Here is a 17246-nt window from a genome sequence, read left to right as displayed (position 1 = left end):
TAGATCAGAGCTTTCCTTGTTGAGATCCTTTGTGATATATTATTTAATAATACAATAGTTTATTCTTTAGAGAACGTTGCACAAGGAGACAGATCAGGTTCCACATGTGAACATATGTTAAAAAGAGTTTTTTGGGTTCAAGAAACAAATCTTTCACAAACAGCATTAAAACACACTGGATAACTATCAATCTAAAACATCTTTGATCTGTCCTGAATCAAGAACCTGAGTTTGAGCTTGAGGTTGATAAGGAAGCTCACGTCAGCTGATAAAGCGCTACTGCAATCTGAGAACCAATAAGGGCATTGATTTTCACAAGAGCAATATCTGAAACTGTGTCAAGGAACTCAAGATTTACAATGCTGAGACATTTCTGTTTCTGAAAGGGTTTGGAATTTGGATACATATACAAGTTTCTGAACCTCTGAAGAAAGGATACTTGCGGTAAGTGACGTGTCTCCAGTTAACTCATTTACTCGTGCAAGTAAGTATGGTCCTGCATTTCCAGTAACATTTTGTTCCCTGGCCATAACCAAATTCTGATTTCAGACAATAAAATAAGCAAATACTTCAAGTACTTTGATGCAAGCATGTTTGGAAAGTATCAGCTTCTAGAAGCAAGGTCACACAAAGATCTTTGGGTGACCTTGCTTCTGTAAGAGCACGCTGTGTTGTTGATTCGATAAGATGAAAACTTATATCGATAATATCAGCTTCTTGAGTTTCCTGCATTGTCAACGAATGGCTCTGATGAAAACTTTTAACTCTTAATTGTTGACTAATATGCATTGACAAGGGATGATATACCAGTCTTTGGCTGCTAATATCACTGCTATAGGATTTCGTAATGACTGGACTCTGGGACGGAAGGATTCGAACCTCCGAATAGCGGGACCAAAACCCGTTGCCTTACCGCTTGGCTATGCCCCATTTTTATTTTTATTCAAGACGACTAAAATAGTAATATTGCTGTTGGTTGTTCGTCAATTCAATTTCAGCATTTTATGATGCTAAGAAGTAAAAAAGCCAATAAATAAAAAAATCTATTCATCCAACAAAAGGAGAGAGAGGGATTCGAACCCTCGATAGAGTTCTTCTGAATGCAGTAAGATCAGGTGATATGTCCATAGCTGCATCACAAACACAATATAGCAAACGCCTAAGGAGTGCATATTGGCTTCAAAACTTAAAAAGTCCTCAACAGTCGACCATCACCTAGACAGAGTTTCTAACCATGTATATGAAAACTAAAAGTACAAAATGGAGATAACGTACGTCGTTGGCATGCCTATGCACACCTCCTATCCCACCGGTTACAAAAACTTGGATGCCAAACCTATAACAAACAAAGGCTTTAGATGAAATGAGTCTAAATGATAGCAATGTTACTAACGAAAAACAAAGTTGCAGAGACTGTAGTTGCACCATTTGCTCTTGTTGCCACCTGAAGCAAAACAATGCATGTAATATATGGAAGAACGAAAACAGTCTGCGTGGACTGAAAGTAAATAACGTGTGCGTCTATAAGAAGCATAGAGTAACTCACAACATGTGGTATGTCCCTGCCTGCGGTCTTTTGGACACTTTTCCCAAGAGATGCAAGACGTTCTAGTTCTTCTTCGTTCAGACCTGTTAACTACAAATCAGTATCTATAAGGAGAACTCAAGCTCCTCCCACCACACTCCAAAGAGTACCAACTCCCGTATTTTCTATGGCAGTAAAGCCTTCTTTTGAAGCTTTGGAAGCATCAGGTTTAGGAACTAATAAAAGTGTAATAATAAGTTGAAAGAAGACTTATCTAAAGTGTTATCTGCAACTGTTTCCTAATTTATTACTAAAATCTCGCACCTTGTCCTGTACTTAAACGAGTTTATTTAACAGATGCCTAAGACACAAAGACAACAAGTTCTGTTATAAACAGTGCAAGGAGAAGACTCTTGTTTGTTAACCTTGTCGCCATTGATACTATAGTCAAAACACTGTACCATTGTACCAAATGGCTACCCCAAATCTTGCACCAGTTCAATGAATCACTGGATAAGATGAAACTCCCTTTCAAGTCAGAGAACTCAAGCTCCTCCCAGCAACGATAAAGAGCAAAAGCTCCTGTGTTTTCTATGGCAGTAGAGCCTTCTTCGGAAGCTGGAAGAACAAGTGTATCATCATCAGAAGTAGCAGGTAGGTAGTGAAAGTGTAATGATAAGTTAAAGTAGACAAATCTAAAATGTGCAACTATTCTTCCTTCGACGTCTTTGGCATTTCTTGCTATCTGCAACTTTTCCGACTTACTACAGAAGTTTCACAATCACCATCCCTTATTTAACAGATGTCTTAGACATAAAGACAACAAGTTATGTTATGAACGGTACAAAACAACATTACCAGACATGATGTATGTCTGCAACTTCAACAGGACATATCAAACTCAACCATCAACCAGAAGGGTCAATTCGAGCAACAAGAGTGCATTTAAGTGGATGAGCCATACGCAAGGTCATATCTCCAGCCTCTTCCATGTTCACCTTATTATCATTAACAATCCAGTCAAAACACTGCACCATCGTTCCAATGGCTACCCCAATGAAGATATAAGCTAAGTTTGATCCAGGGCATCCTCTTCTTCCGCTCCCAAAAGGAAGGTAGTTCAAAGCTAACTGCTCTCTCATCTCTTTTTCCCCCTTTGAAGGAGAAACCATGAACCTCTCCGGTTGAAACTTTTCTGGTTCTTCCCATGAATCCGGATCTCTCATCACCGCATAAGCGTTTATGAGAATAGTAGTGTTCTGTGGTATGTAAAACCCTCCGATCTTGCATCCTTCCGTTGCAGTCCTCACCAAGACTGGCCCATGCGGGTGTAGTCTTAGCCCTTCCTTCACTACAGCCTGCAAATAAGGAAGGCCTGAGAGATCTGTTTCTTGAATCAACCTTGTTTTCCCGACAACAGATTCAATCTCTTCTCTCAGAGTTTTAAGAATCTCAGGGTGGTTAATCAGTTCCGCCATTATCCACTGTGTTGTTTCTGCTGAAGTATCAGTGCCTCCAATGAAAAGTTCCTGCAATCAGTGAACAATGTTGAAATATAAGAGACTTTAAGTAGCCATTGAAGAATATGAAGAGAAGCTCAGAACAGTACCACAAAAAGCGCTTTGATCTGGTTCCTGGAAATCTTAAACTCAGCATTTTCATCTGCACAAACTTCCAACAGAACATCCATCATGTCTCTGTCCTCTTTCTGGTTAGGACTCTTCTCATGTTCCTTAATAATCTTCTCCAGCAATTCATCGTACCTCTCTGAGACCTCCATGATTTCCTTCTCAAACAGTGAGATCCCAACCTTCTTGAGAAGTCGACCAACTGTGGTAGCTATAAGGAACTTCTTCGCCAAACTAACTGACTTAGTCACCAAGCTTCTGATTTGCTCTGCTTCACCGTCCTCCTCAGAACACTTCCTTCCCATGATCATCCTGCAAATGGAGTTATTCGTCAGTTTCATCATCTCTTCACCAACATCAACAGCATCATTCTTTGCCGCCTTGTCAAACAGAATAGCACGGAATGTCTTAAGTTCTTCCCCACGAATGAGCCGTGTCCGCTCGAGAGAATGAGGCCCAAGAAGTTTTGTGACTAATATTTTCTTCATGAACTTCCAGTAATCTCCATAAGGCGCTGAGAGAAAGCCAAAAGATCCAAACAGTAATGATTTTTCCATTGTAGGAACCTCACGGTCACGGGTAGCAAAGTTCAGGCCCTGGGTCCTCAAAACTTCATAGGCCATGGAGCCAGATGAGACAAGAACGATTGGGACAGTAAAGGCACGGAGGTGAAGGAGAGGACCATACTTGGAAGAGACTTTCTGAAATGATTTGTGAACTGGAACAGAGAGGAGATGGTGCAGATGACCAATGATCGGTAGAGATGGTGGACTCGGAGGTAGATCTTTTGGTTTCTTGAAGAAGAAAGCAGAGAGGCAGAAGCGTGTGAGGAGCCATAAGAAGATGAAGATGAAGCAGAGCTGAAAGTCAACGGTGATTGCAGCCATTGTTGTCCAAAAACTGTAGAGAGAGCTTAAAGTGAAGCAAAAATAGTTATATTATAGATATACTCTCCAGAGCATATCTATCCTTAGATCCTTTGGGATATGTATATATAATTAATAATTCTTTAGGGAACGTTGCAGAGACAGGTGGGGTTCCACATGATATAAAAATATTCATATAACATGTGCAAAAATATATTAAAAGGAGTTTCTTTGGCTATGGAAACAATCTTTCATAAGCAACATTAAAACACACTGGATAACTACCAATCTAAAACATCTTTGATCAGTCCTGAATCATGAACCTGAGTCTGAGCTTGAGGTTGATAAGGAAGCTCACAACAGCTGAGAAAGTGCTACTGCAATCTGAAAACCGATCAGGGCATTGTTTTTCACAAGCGCAATATCTGAAACTGTGACAAGGAGAACTCAAGATTTACAATGCTGAGACATTGCTGTTTCTGAAAGGGTTTGGATTGGATACAGATATAAACTTCTGAACTACTTAAAAGTGATTAGACACTAAGGGAACCTATAGAGAAAGGATACTTGCTGCAAGTGACGTGCCTCCAGTTAACTCATTCACCCTTAACAGTAAGAATGGAGTTTCTGCATTTCCAGTTAAGATTTCAGACTGACAAAACAACAAAAAGAAGCAAAGCACCTAAAAGTGTTCTGATACAAGCTTTTTCTTATGGCCTTGCTTCTGTAAGAGCACGCTGTGTTGCTGATTCGATAAGATATCCAGCAGCTGAATGCTGTTTTGGGATTGGAACATCGAATAGAATCCCCGCCTTACGGTTTAGCTTTCATGTTTGCATCTGACAAAAGCAGTTATTTACAAGGTGGTAAGGGATCAAAGCTCATGTATTATTGAAAAAGGAAGACTTTGAGACAAGTCTGCTCTTGCCTATATTACTCGAGCACAGTCTTCACGGCAATCTGCACGGGAAGGTGCCTACAGAAGTCAATATATCCACATCAGAACTAAATATCTAAGTAGAACCAAGTGATTGAGATCAGTGCTAACGTACGATTTTGCACCTTACAGCCGCTTTTTTTCTGTGAAAAATGCTGGACACTCATCACTCTTGTATGCAGCAACATACACTTCTTGCGTTTCCTGCATTATCAACCAATAGCTTCTATGAATATTAACTCTCGGTTATTGATTAATATGCCTTTACGAGGGGTTATATACCAAATATCTAAGAGTCTTTGGGATATCAAGTATTGATTTAACGCCTGCTGATATCACTGCTATAGGAGTCCTTCCGAGTGCAGTAAGATCAGATGATATGTCCATAGCTGCATCACAAACACACAGTATAGCACCGCATTAAGGAGTACATATTGGCTTCAAAAAGTACTAAATACAATCATCTAAGCGGAGGTATCTAACCATGTAAATAAAAAAATTGAAATGAAAAGTGCAAGATGGACATAAAACTTGGATGCCAACCTTCGGATGAAATGAGTATGAAAGGATTTACTTTAAGAAAGATATATCAACAAGTTGAGTTATCATTGAAAAGCAAATAAGTATCCGTTTACGAAAAACAATCATAAACTAAAAATAAGCAAGTCATATGTTCTCGGTTGTACTGGTGAACATTATGATGGTGCAATAAGTAGAGACGTTCTAGTTCATCTTCGCTCAGACCTGTTTTTCTACAAATCAGCATCTATAAGGAGAAGATAACACCTACAAGACGTCTCTACTGCCTAATAAGAGTTTCTCTATCCAAGTTGGGTTTTCAGTACAATATAAACTAGCAAAGATGTTGTAAACACATATTATGACTCACCTATGCAAGGTACTCCGTTCAAGATAGCTATTGTGGCAGGGACTACTCCATTATCTCTCACAATTGACTCAACTTCTTTTGCTGTTTGCAGCAGATTTTGAAGGTAAGGCATCCCTACAACAATGCATAGCTGCAAATCAGGACCAAGATCCAAGAATCAATCATACATAGCAATGGATTGAACAATAACAAACCATGTGAGATAATGGTTGACTCAAGAGCGACCACAGCACGTCCATTGGATATGGCTTCAGACACTTGTGGAGATATCTTGACCAAACTGAATGATAAAGATTGATCCAGGATCATAAACTAGTAATAATGATCACTTGAGTCATTCACCCTTGCAAGTAAGAATGGAGTTTCTGCATTTCCAGTAACGTTTTGTTCCCTGGCCAAAACCAAATTAAGATTTCAGACTGACGAAAACAACAAAAAGAAGCAAAGCACCTAAAAGTGTTCTGATACAAGCTTTTTCTTATGACCTTGCTTCTGTAAGAGCACGCTGTGTTGCTGATTCGATAAGATATCCAGCAGCTGAATGCTGTTTTGGGATTGGAACAGCGAATAAAATCCCCGCCTTACAGTTTAGCTTCATGTTTGCATCTGACAAAAGCAGTTATTTACAAGGTGGTAAGGGATCAAAAGCTCATGTATTATTGAAAAAGGATGACTTTGAGACAAGTCTGCTCTTGCCTATTACTCGAGCACAGTCTTCAGGGCAATCTACACGGGAAGGTGCCTACAGAAGTCAATATATCCACATCAGAACTAAATATCTAAGTAGAACCAAGTGATTGAGATCAGTGCTAATGTACGAGTTTGCACCTTACAGCCGCTTTTTTCTGTGAAAAATGCTGGAAACTCATCACTCTTGTATGCAGCAACATACACTTCTTGCGTTTCCTGCATTATCAACCAAGAGCTCCTATGAATATTAACTCTCGGTAATTGATTAATATGCCTTTATATACCAAAGATATTCAAGAGTCTTTGGGATATGAAGTATTGATTTAACGCCTGCTGATATCACTGCTATAGGAGTCCTTCCGAGTGCAGTAAGATCAGATGATATGTCCATAGCTGCATCACAAACACACAGTATAGCACCGCATTAAGGAGTACATATTGGCATCAAAAAGTACTAAACACAATCATCTAAACGGAGTTTCTAACCATGTAAATAAAAATTTTGAAATTAAAAGTGCAAGATGGACATAACTTACTATGGTCAGCATGCCTATGCACACCTCCTATCCCGCGGTTACAAAAACTTGGATGCCAACCTTGGGATGAAATGAGTATGAAATGATACCAATGTTACTTAAAGAAAAGATAGATCAACAAGTTGAGTTACCACTGAAGCGAAAAACAACGTTGCAGAGACTGTAGTTGCACCATTTGCTCTTGTTGCCACCTGAAGTAAAACAATGTACGTGATATGTGGAAGAACAAGAAACCAGTCTCCGTTGGCTGAAAGCAAATAAGCATCCGTTTATGACAAAACAATCATAAACTAGTAATAAGCAAGTCATATGTTGTCGGTTGTACTGGTGAACATATTATGATGGTGCAATAAGTAGAGAGCTACCAGAAGTGAGGAGAGCATATATAGAGTGACTCACAACATGTGGTATAACGTTCTAGTTCTTCTTCGCTCAGACCTGTTTTACTACAAATCAGCATCTATAAGGAGAAGATATAACACCTACAAGACGTCTCTACTGCTTTATAATCCTTTGCCTAATAAGAGTTTCTCTATCCAAGTTGGGTTTTCAGTACAATATAAACTAGCAAAGATGTTGTAAACACATAATGTGACTCACCTATGCAAGGCACTCCGTACAAGATAGCTATTGTGGCAGGGACTGCTCCATTTTCTCTCACAATTGACTCAACCTCTTTTGCTGTTTGCAGGTTTTGAGGGTAAGGCATCCCTACAACAATGCATAGTTTCAAATCAGGACCAAGATCCAAGAATCAATCAGACATATAGCAATGGATTGAACAATAACAAAACAAAACCATGTGAGATAATGGTGGACTCAAGAGCGACCACAGCACGTCCATTGGATATGGCTTCAGACACTTGTGGAGATATTATCTTGACCAGACTCCTTAGCTTCTTCACAAAAGAGAAATCAAATCAAGATCAGAGGAAGAAGAGACAAAACTGAATGATAAAGATTGATCCTTTATACACAGAAACCTTGTTGTTGTTGGCTTCGAGAGGGGAGATATGATTGTGGAGAGCTGAGATTCTAGAAAGAGAGGAAGCCATTTCTCTCTGATTCACTCTAACCAACCGAAAGATTCGACCTTTTTAATATTCTTTATATACGAACACACTGAGAAGTGAGTGAGATCGGTACTCAAATCTGCAGAAGAATATTCACATAACTGAACAGAATTATATTATACGATCAAATTCTGGATCCCTCTCTTCTTTGAAATAAATTACAAATAAAACTTCTAAGTTTTTTTTAACGTCTATGTAATATTTCAAAGTTTTTTATTTTTAACTTAAACATTTAAAATATATAAAAATAATTTGTTTAAAATAGTTTTATGATATTTATAAAAAAAATATATTTTTAATTTTAATTCAAACAGTAAGAATTTTTTCACAAGTCTACAAATTTGAGAGAATTTTAATACATACTAAATCTAAGGAAATTTAATATTTGAGCAATTTTGTAAAATAATTATTACAAATTCTAACAGATTGAACAAAGTTCAAGGTATTTCATAATATATCTTTAGCATCTAAAATATTTTTATATTACTTATTTATACTTGTTAACTATATTATAGTATTTTATGAAATATATTTAAATATTTAAAACTTAAGTTATTTATTATTTTGATTTATTTACTTATAATCTATTTTAGCATTTGAAATCGATTACTATAGATTTTGATTCGTGATAGTAAATATATTTTTAAATAAAAATAAAAATTTCTAAATATTTATTTATTTTTATATAATATAAATATTTTTTTAAAATATAGTAATTATTTACTTTTTATATAAAATGTATTACAAACTTTAATAATTTTAATTTGATCAGTGATGATGAATTTATTTTAGTTTAGTGATTTCTTATAAAATATTATATATTATTTTATTTTTAATATTTAAATTAATTTAATTTTTAATATTTTAATAATAATTTATAAATTTAATTAGTTATTTACAGTATAATATTTAGTTATAATAAATAAATAAGTAAAATAAATAATATTTTTAAATACTAAAATAATCTTATGTGTAATAATGTATTTTATTTAAATAGTCTAATGTGTAAATAGTTATTCTTTTATAAAAAATATTAAGAAGAGTATAAACTAATAGTATTTCTTGTGATTTATCAAACAAATAATGTTAATTTCAAAAAGATTTTAATTTTAATGTGATAGTTTTATATCATAAAAATATTTTCTCATTTTATATTTAAGAGATTTTCTATTTTTGCTCCTTTTATATATATATACTTAAAAGATTTCAACGTCTATAGCTTTTATAGTTTACAACATTAAATTTTTGATAATTTTATGCTTTTATGAATTATCTATATTTTAAAATTTCTATAATATTATCATTTTTATTTTAGATAATTTTTTGTCAAATTTATTTTGAATAATCAGAAAAATCATTTTAATATTATATTTAAAAGAAATTTAATTTTAAATATTATTAACTAGGTTAAATTATTTGAAATTTTAGTTTAATGACATCAGATTGCAGGCAGATATTTTGGAAAAAAATGAATTTATATGGTGAAACAACATACCAAGTTATTGATCTTTTGAAGTTTTCAATGAACTTTGGCGATGAGATTCAACAAAAACATCAAAAACAAAATCCGTTAGAAAGATACTTGGCATCTACAATGAAGGAAGAGCTGGACATATCTTGAGCTTCCAAAATGTTCCAGCGGATCAAAAATTGAGCTTCTTGTATCTATCCAAGGAAAACTCAAATCCCAACTATTAGGTTGGTTCTCTAGATCCCTATGTTTAGGTGGAAAGCTGTTGCATTAGCATTACAAGGCTTTGGAACGAGTTGTTTAAGAAAAATTCTAATAAAGCATTGGATTTATGTTAGACGAAATTCATATTTGATTAACCATGCTCAAGGTTTTACAGCAACCCCCACCTGCACGTCCTGGCAATACTAATCCGGCTATAGCAGCTAGATTCATAGCGAACAGTGAGGAATGAGGATGTGTTAACAAGAACAGCAACCGCTGGCTTTAAGAAGTTCATTGCTCTTACTGAAGCTGTCAAAAACTGCAAAGATGGGCACTTAAAGAGACTCTTCAACTCGTGATATGTTTCTTTTCAACCTTTAAGCATTCATGTTCGGATTTATCTTGAGTTATTACTGTTTGAAATTTTTATCATAACTATTAACTTTTTGATGAAAGTTTAGAGGCTTGTAAATTGGAATGTTACAACCGTGGCTATAGAAGGAATTTGCTAGTTCCTTTGCTTCGTGTATTCTCAGATTTAATAGTTGACACAAATTTGAAAATCTGTTAAATTGAATTATACCTATACAAATTTCTCACTTATAATACGTTGGTTCCTCATTGAGACATATCTTGACTTGTTCTGTGCTTGGAATTTGTAATTGTTTTGTGCAAATTTAAATTGTTTACTGTGGATGTACAGTAGATAAGGAAACTTTGTTCATGATCATCATCAAACTACATGGTTATGATCCTAGGCCATGATGCTTAGACAAATAATTGTTTTTGGATAAGAGTGTGCCATAAAGGTATTTAAGTAGTGGATTTGATTACTTGATGATTAACTTTTATCTGTTGAGTTGTGACTTTTTTTTATTAGATTTTTAGTGGTTTGCATTTTTTTGGTGTGTTAAAAGTAAGAGAGAAGAGATAAGAGATAAGCGAGAAGAGGGACTAATAAGATTTGAGTCTATTAATTTTTTTTTGTCAACGGAGTCTATTAATTTTAAATCTATTATTTTCGTATAACTTTGTTTTCTTTCCAATTTTTAAAAATCTATTATTTGTTCAGTAAAAAAATCTATTATTTTCGATTACAGATATATATTCTTTAAACTATTGGATCCTAACACCAAACAACATAAACCCTCCTCCTTTGTTCTCCTCTGGCTTGGTTTCTTCTTCTCCTAACTTCGATTTAGAGAAGTTATCTGGTTTCATTACATCATCAGAACTGTTATGAACTATCTTGTTTACTTCCTCATCTGTGACCACAGTCTCGTTGTCTGAAAAGCGATGAACATCGACCATCAAGAAGTTCTTGCTCTGGCCTTCTAACGTCGGAACATCACAAGTGTAAAAAGTGATCACATCTTTCTCCTTGAGCCTCTTCTCCTTGACGAAACCAATCCATCCTCTGGTTAACACAAAGCTCTGACTACTTCTCCAGTAACAATACCTAAACTTCCACTGTCTCATCTCTCTGTCATAAAACACAACCTCAACGTCTTCTACTATTTCACCCTCTTCTCTTTCGCTTTGATCATCGCTTAGAAAAGGTAAATACTTCACTGCATACTTCTTGGGTATCACAAGCCTGTTGAGTTTCCCTACATCGCTCGCTGTCAGTTCCTTCTGAAAAAGCTGCGTGCAAGAGAAGCACTTGTTCGGTTCTTCATCCCTTCGGCTCTGTTTTGATCCCACGGCAACCTGAGAACGGTTTTTGAGAAACTCTTGAAACTCGCGTGGGTAAGAACCGTCTTTGATCATGTTCAACACAGCTTCCGTTGTGTAGCCTTTTTGAAACACAGGTTCGTGGACCGTTAAATCAGACAAAGGGAAGTTCCTATACGAGTTTGCGTCGAAGCTCCGAAGCTTGATGGATGCGCTATCATACCCCATGGCGGCTTCAGCAGCTGATTTGAAAGTCCCGAGCCAGATCCGTTTGTGGTCTACGTAAATCTGAGCCCCCCAGTGACCGTTCTGATGCTGAACAACTCCCTTGTACTTTGCGTTGTTTGAAAAATAAACCTTGTCTATAGCAGTGGAAACTAGGGCTTTGTCGGTGGGAGGTTCGTTAAGTCTCATACGTTTCTTGACAGGTAAATAAGAGTCGTTTGTGTTTAAAGTCTCAGACTTTGAAACGTCCATTGGAATAACAGAGGATACTAGAAACATAGCGAGAAGGAAGCAAAGAAAAAGCCAACGTAGAACTTAACTAGAGAACTCTAAGAGGTAAACCGTAGGAAGCTGAATGCTATGTTTCTTGTAATTGTGTTGTAGGTATTGGTGTTGCACTGCAGGTGTATTTAAACATCAGTGACTTTCCATTTTTCATTTCTATTTAATTCCATAATTGAACGGTCGAATATTGCAAGTAGAAAGACTTTCCTTTTTGGTAACACATGTTACATTTTTGTTAAAAGGTTACGTGAGAAAAAAGGTAACTAGCTACGAGAATAATAGCAGCTGAAAAAAAGGAAAAGTAACTTTGAGTTTTTATGTTAACATAACTTTTCTCATCCCATATGCAGTGGTTCCGTATTCTACTTTTGTTAATTTTTATTGAATTTTCGTCAATTTATTTTTTGTTCCCTGATTGGTTAAACAAAAATATCTCTCGGATAGACTAACAATGTCAATTTGTATGTTAACAAAAAATCAAGAAGTAAAAAAAAACAAGTACTTTTAGAATTATTTAATAGTGAGAATCTAAATATTTAGATTGTTTTCAAATTTCAGTAAAAAAAGAATATAAATATTTTCATTTTTGCAGTATAAAAATGGAAATTACTCTTAGCTGTTCTATACTATTTTCTATATTTGATTTTTGTTATTTTGTGAATCAAGCCAATGCCAAGTTTTAAAGTATCTTTCGTCATCGCCAATATTTCTTATTGAACTATATTTAAAGTCTGAACGAATTTTCTCAATCACCCTAGTGAGAAAATAAATTAAGAAAATAATCATAGCACTAGGATAATAAACAATTAGAACTATAATGTATGGCTGTCCCCTTGTGATAGAATAACATATAGGACTATATTGTATGAAAATATATGACAGTTTCGACAAAAAATCAAAACTATTCTATATTTTTGTTATGTGTAATCTGAACTACAATATAACTATGTAATAAATGTATGATTTTATACAAATAATAACTTTAAGTCAAGTAGAGACAATCAAAAATATGTTCTTACTTCATTCACCCTTTAAGACAAGGTATCATCAATTGATCTATTGGTGACAATTTATCAATAAGTTATATAGAAGAAGAAGTCAGTAAAGGTTCATATGTAAAGAGTTAGGATCGATGCTCTATAGAGTCCGTATAGCATCCACGGAACGTAATATTACAGAAAGATGCTGAGTGTGATGATCCTTCAGACCCCTGTATCTCACTGAAAGACTCGTAATCCTCCGGAAGTAGAGAACAAAGAAGATCCGAGCAAATATGTTTTTATGGGTCAAGTACATAGTAAGTGATGATTACTGGATCTTTGTCCTCTGTTTAATCTCTCTGAGCTTAATTAGTGAAGTATTCAGTTGTTGTTTTGTAGTTTAGCTTTAACTTTTTCTACGTCACTCACTCTTGTTAGACAACTCTTTAATTGTCTGTACACTTATAAATTCCTACATCATCCACTAACATGATGTAATTGTAATCCAAGAAACTGAGCATGAATTTTATATTTTATTTTGCTAAAAGTACAATTATTTGCAAAATTTAAAAGACAATGTGAAAAGTAGAAAAGGAAATGATAACTTTTTATTTTGAATCTAATTTGCAATAACATGAACTCTATAACAATAAGAATACACTGACGTACTTAAAGCAAAGATAACTAATTTACAATGAAAAAGAAAAAAAGAAATAATTTCAAAGTGATTATAGTGCCAAAACATTCTTGATGATCTCAGATAAGAGATTCAAGGAATGCCAATGGTTTTACCAAGAAGCCAGAGAACAAGAGACAATTCAAGTCCGAAAATTGTATGGAGTGTACCTCTATCAAGTGTAAATCACTAAACTGTGATTCCTGCTCTGTTATTCTCGAAGTAACTCACTACAAACAAACAAAAAAATTCCAACCAGACATGGGTCAAGTACTAAACCATTATATGACAAACACATAAAAAAAATCCAACCAGACATAGTCAAGTAAACCATTATGACAAAAGGCATTGCATAAGACTTTTTTTTTTTCGGTTTACCTAGAGCTTGTCGCTTTTGGAATGAGATGGTACCGAAAGCATAAGCAGGAATGATGTTATTGTTGTCTAGATCATCTTCTTCGTCACAATAATCGTCACTATCTGATTCTGATAACGTAATAACATCATTGCCTTTATTGCTATGACTGTTTCTAGCAACCAAAGTTGGAGTCTCTCCATCTGCTATCTCAAAAGATTCTAACGTTGCGCATACATGCCATTTCGCAGCTAAACATGTCACAGCGTGAGCCGTCTGTGTGATCTTTGACGCACTTCGTAATAGTATGAGCAATGCAGTGACTAATGTCATGGAACAAAGCACACAAAATGAGTTTCTCTAAATAGAAACATTAAATATATACAGGGAGTGAAGGAAACTTACAGCGAGTTCTCCAGCTCTGTAGATATTGACTTCAGTGTAAGCTTTGGTAGTAATAAGCAGAGAAGAAAATTGACTTCCAGTGACAAGAACCAACAAGCATAGAATGAAAGAACATAAACGATCAAGAGACACAAGAACTCCATTCAAGTCAGAGAGTAGCCCTGCTTTAACTATAACACGTGAAATTAAAAATGGTCAGTTGAGTTTTCCTTTCTCATTTCTTTTTATTTTCATTACTGGATGGTTGAAATATTGCAATTAACAATATTTTCCTTTTTGGCAAGACTAGTCGTTTTTTTCCATGCAATGTTTCATTAAAAAAAAAAACATAGGGAAGACTGAAAACATATAGAAATCTAAGAGTAAATTATAGATTTATAAGAAATTATGATTGTCTTTGATTTCTTTTGAAGCTATGGCGAGGTTCGATAAATGCAAGACTAGTTTTTTTACTTACAGACAATTTTTTTAGCAACATTTACAGACTAATTTGATATTTATCTTTTGGTAATAATTTAAGTTGTACTGACAGTTTATTATTAAGCGTTTAATATTAAGCACACATCTAATTTATTTATTTAAGCTCATTTTAAATATGAAATATTTTAATTTATTTTATGTAATTTCTATTTTTAAAGAAAATAAAAATATATCTTTTTTGAAAATAGAAATTGAAAATTAAATATTTTTACATAGATGATAATATTATAAAATTTATAATAAACATGAAACTGTATATAAAATAATACTCAACTTAAAAATTTTAACTTGTTTTACAAATTTTTTGTAAATTTAATATTATTATTTAGTTAATATTAGAATATATAATTTTTATATACATATATTAACAATATATTTTTTACTTTAAAATAAAAATGATGTAATTTTGATTTTGATTTTATTTTATCTTTTACAACTTGATTTTAATACTTATTTAAATACAACTCGGTTTAAGGTTGGTTTTCTAAGAACGCAAGACCGGTTCGACCACAATTTACAAGCTCATAACCGTTAGATGAAACGCGTGTGTTGTCAAACGCTTGATCGAGAACCGACTCAAATTAACCAACCGTTAGGAGAGACGGCATGTCATCAAACGCAATAAAGAAAACATTTTCCCCTAAAATCAGTTTCGTATTCTCTCTCTTCTTTCAAGAACTCTCTATCAATCAGATACGCTTCCAGAATTTTCTGAAACAGCAAATCCCTTTGAATTCTCAGATTAGCAAGTGTTTTGATCTCTGCAAATCGTGAATTTGTTTCATAATGATTTCTAAAGTTTCGCATAAAAAATCTTTTCTCTCGTTATTCGCCTGAAACCGATCTGTCTGACTAGTTAGGGTTTCTCGCTCGTCTTCGTCGAGGTACGTCTCTGTCTCATGTCGCGATTTTGTTTTAGGGTTTCCGGAACTGTTCAAATCTTGGTTAAGTTGTAAGTTAGGGTTTCGTGTAACCAGTTTGAGGCAATTGATATGCAATCAGTTCTGATCTGTATCTAGTTATCATCTTTTGCGACACTGTTTACTGTTCGTACCTTCTTTTTATACTCGCCTCTTTGATTTATATCTTGTTTCTTTGCAGTTTTATAACAGAAACAGAGAGTAAGGCTTCAAGAAGAAGAGGCTCTGAACAAGATTCTTCAAGTGATGAAGCCTTTGGTGGACGAAAAATGAAGGAGATTAGGTGTGGATGACAAGCAGTCTGAATTAGAGCAGATGACACAACATTACCTCAAAAGCAATGATGACAACCTGTGAGGATAACAAGGGTATATATTTCTAATGTTGTTACACTTGCATTGTAATACCATTACGTAGGAGATTTACAACACAAGTGTTCCTGAAGATTTTAACTTTTTGCAGTGATCTTTGTTGGGCTTTGACTCCGCTTCACACCCTCTCTCTAAGGTAAATTTCTCTCTATGTCCTAGACTTTCCCGTTTTATTTTGAAAGCGCTTTTATTCCGGTTTTGTTTTGAGATTCTTTCGTTGATGTCTTGACATTTTTTAAATCAGGATTCCTTTTGATTCTTCTTTTAATAGGACTTTTAAAGCTTTTTTGTTTTCTTATGGTTTTATCAGAACCAAGATATTAGGTAGACGTTCTTCTAATGTTCTAACAAATCTTGTTTGGCCACTGTTTTGATTTTGGTTTTGTTTTTCAAACCCCAAAAGAGATCATAGACAGACGCTAATCTAATAGTGTTCTGTTAGATTCTTATTTGGGACATTGTTTTGTTTTTATTTTTCAAACCCCAAAAAAGATCCTAGACAGACACTAATCTAATAGTGTTCTGTCCGATTCTTATTTGGGAACATTGTCCCTTGCTGCCTCTAGAAGAAACTTATGCCATCCCCTATAGTAAGATTGTTAATTGGACCGAGAATATGGGTTGGTAGTGCATGTATAAAGAAGGATGTTAGGGGATGGCAAATAAGAGCATTCGACTCAGTAGTCTTAAAGACAAAAAAAGTTTTAGTACCCACGGCTTGAGAAGAATCTGTTTTCAGTTTACTTGCATGGTTGCGGTTTGAGAAAGTTTTAAAGACAATGACTATAACTGAAAACAGATTCATTACCCACGGCTTACAAATGTCTTGACAAAGACAAAGACAATGTGAGGGGGCTTAAGACTTGTTGGATTGGAAATAACGACCAACAGCCCAGAAAAAAAGGCATTAGTGGATGGATAATAATACCAAACGGCTTACAAGTCTTAAAGACAAGACTTTTAGTACCCACGGCTTGACAATAATCTATTTTCAGTTATTTTCATGGTTACGTTTTGAAAAAGTCTTAAGACAAAGACTATAACTGAAAACAGATT

At 34.7% G+C, this 17246-nt stretch overlaps 5 protein-coding genes across 10 annotated transcripts; all 5 read right to left on the bottom strand.

Moving 5' to 3' along the window:
* Positions 1-91: 91 nt before the first annotated feature.
* Positions 92-4858, bottom strand: LOC108851225 (cytochrome P450 705A22-like). 3 transcript variants are annotated; one of them, XR_008935387.1, is made up of 5 exons: positions 3135-4858; positions 2384-3054; positions 1276-2289; positions 405-1130; positions 92-327 (listed from the first exon to the last, which is right to left on the bottom strand). XR_008935387.1 is itself a non-coding variant. In XM_018624638.2 (3 exons), the coding sequence occupies exons 2-3, from the start codon at positions 4038-4040 to the stop codon at positions 2434-2436; spliced, it is 1527 nt and encodes a 508-aa protein (XP_018480140.1). In that variant the 5' UTR covers positions 4041-4450; positions 4587-4858; the 3' UTR covers positions 2299-2433. The 3 variants fall into 3 exon arrangements, 1 of the variants encoding a protein (XP_018480140.1); XR_008935386.1 differs by having other exon boundaries at positions 1276-2143; XM_018624638.2 differs by lacking the exons at positions 92-327; positions 405-1130; positions 1276-2289 and having other exon boundaries at positions 2299-3054; positions 3135-4450; positions 4587-4858.
* An 86-nt stretch (positions 4859-4944) lies between these two features.
* Positions 4945-8286, bottom strand: LOC108851155 (pseudouridine-5'-phosphate glycosidase). Of its 4 annotated transcripts, none has more exons than XM_018624579.2 (15): positions 8055-8286; positions 7871-7970; positions 7672-7782; positions 7437-7509; positions 7203-7318; positions 7072-7131; positions 6820-6928; positions 6674-6751; positions 6542-6587; positions 6331-6451; positions 6040-6236; positions 5846-5959; positions 5239-5345; positions 5082-5160; positions 4945-4995 (listed from the first exon to the last, which is right to left on the bottom strand). In XM_018624579.2, the coding sequence occupies exons 1-9, from the start codon at positions 8124-8126 to the stop codon at positions 6572-6574; spliced, it is 735 nt and encodes a 244-aa protein (XP_018480081.1). In that variant the 5' UTR covers positions 8127-8286; the 3' UTR covers positions 4945-4995; positions 5082-5160; positions 5239-5345; positions 5846-5959; positions 6040-6236; positions 6331-6451; positions 6542-6571. The 4 variants fall into 4 exon arrangements, with proteins under 4 accessions (XP_018480081.1, XP_056844235.1, XP_056844231.1 ...); XM_056988255.1 differs by having other exon boundaries at positions 7203-7262; positions 7471-7509; XM_056988251.1 differs by having other exon boundaries at positions 7871-7967.
* On the bottom strand, positions 4953-6443 carry LOC130497690 (pseudouridine-5'-phosphate glycosidase-like). The gene is made up of 6 exons (XM_056990701.1): positions 6331-6443; positions 6188-6236; positions 5846-5975; positions 5239-5345; positions 5087-5160; positions 4953-4995 (listed from the first exon to the last, which is right to left on the bottom strand). Exons 1-6 carry the CDS (start codon positions 6441-6443, stop codon positions 4953-4955), a joined length of 516 nt encoding a protein of 171 aa, XP_056846681.1.
* Positions 8287-10935: 2649 nt separating the features above from the next.
* Positions 10936-12215, bottom strand: LOC108851210 (AP2/ERF and B3 domain-containing transcription factor At1g50680-like). Its single transcript, XM_018624621.2, has one exon. It carries the CDS (start codon positions 11995-11997, stop codon positions 10936-10938), a length of 1062 nt encoding a protein of 353 aa, XP_018480123.2. The 5' UTR covers positions 11998-12215.
* A 1537-nt stretch (positions 12216-13752) lies between these two features.
* On the bottom strand, positions 13753-14347 carry LOC108851182 (uncharacterized). Its single transcript, XM_018624597.2, is given in 2 exon segments — positions 13753-13889; positions 14038-14347. Coding segments are annotated over 2 exon segments (447 nt in total).
* Positions 14348-17246: the final 2899 nt, after the last annotated feature.

The sequence above is a fragment of the Raphanus sativus genome, chromosome 1 (assembly GCF_000801105.2).
Source record: "Raphanus sativus cultivar WK10039 chromosome 1, ASM80110v3, whole genome shotgun sequence".
Lineage (NCBI taxonomy): Eukaryota > Viridiplantae > Streptophyta > Magnoliopsida > Brassicales > Brassicaceae > Raphanus > Raphanus sativus.
The sequence above is the reverse complement of the archived record's forward strand: the minus strand, read 5'-3'. Positions and strand labels throughout refer to the sequence as shown.

Bases quoted from the DNA above. Each gene is read 5' to 3' on its own strand.
- LOC108851225 (XM_018624638.2), bottom strand. From the start codon at position 4,040: ATGGCTGCAATCACCGTTGACTTTCAGCTCTGCTTCATCTTCATCTTC. The intron at 3,055-3,134 runs GTACTGTTCTGA...CACTGATTGCAG, and splicing joins AGATCAAAGCGCTTTTTGTG to GAACTTTTCATTGGAGGCAC.
- LOC130497690 (XM_056990701.1), bottom strand. From the start codon at position 6,443: ATGAAGCTAAACTGTAAGGCGGGGATTTTATTCGCTGTTCCAATCCCA. The intron at 5,346-5,845 runs GTGAGTCATAAT...TTTGTGATGCAG, and splicing joins GAACGGAGTACCTTGCATAG to CTATGGACATATCATCTGAT. The intron at 4,996-5,086 runs GTAAGGTGCAAA...TGACTTCTGTAG, and splicing joins TTCACAGAAAAAAAGCGGCT to GCACCTTCCCGTGCAGATTG.
- LOC108851155 (XM_018624579.2), bottom strand. From the start codon at position 8,126: ATGGCTTCCTCTCTTTCTAGAATCTCAGCTCTCCACAATCATATCTCC. The intron at 7,971-8,054 runs GTTTCTGTGTAT...TCTTTTGTGAAG, and splicing joins TCGAAGCCAACAACAACAAG to AAGCTAAGGAGTCTGGTCAA. The intron at 7,510-7,671 runs GTGAGTCACATT...GTAGTAAAACAG, and splicing joins GTACGGAGTGCCTTGCATAG to GTCTGAGCGAAGAAGAACTA.
- LOC108851210 (XM_018624621.2), bottom strand. From the start codon at position 11,997: ATGTTTCTAGTATCCTCTGTTATTCCAATGGACGTTTCAAAGTCTGAG.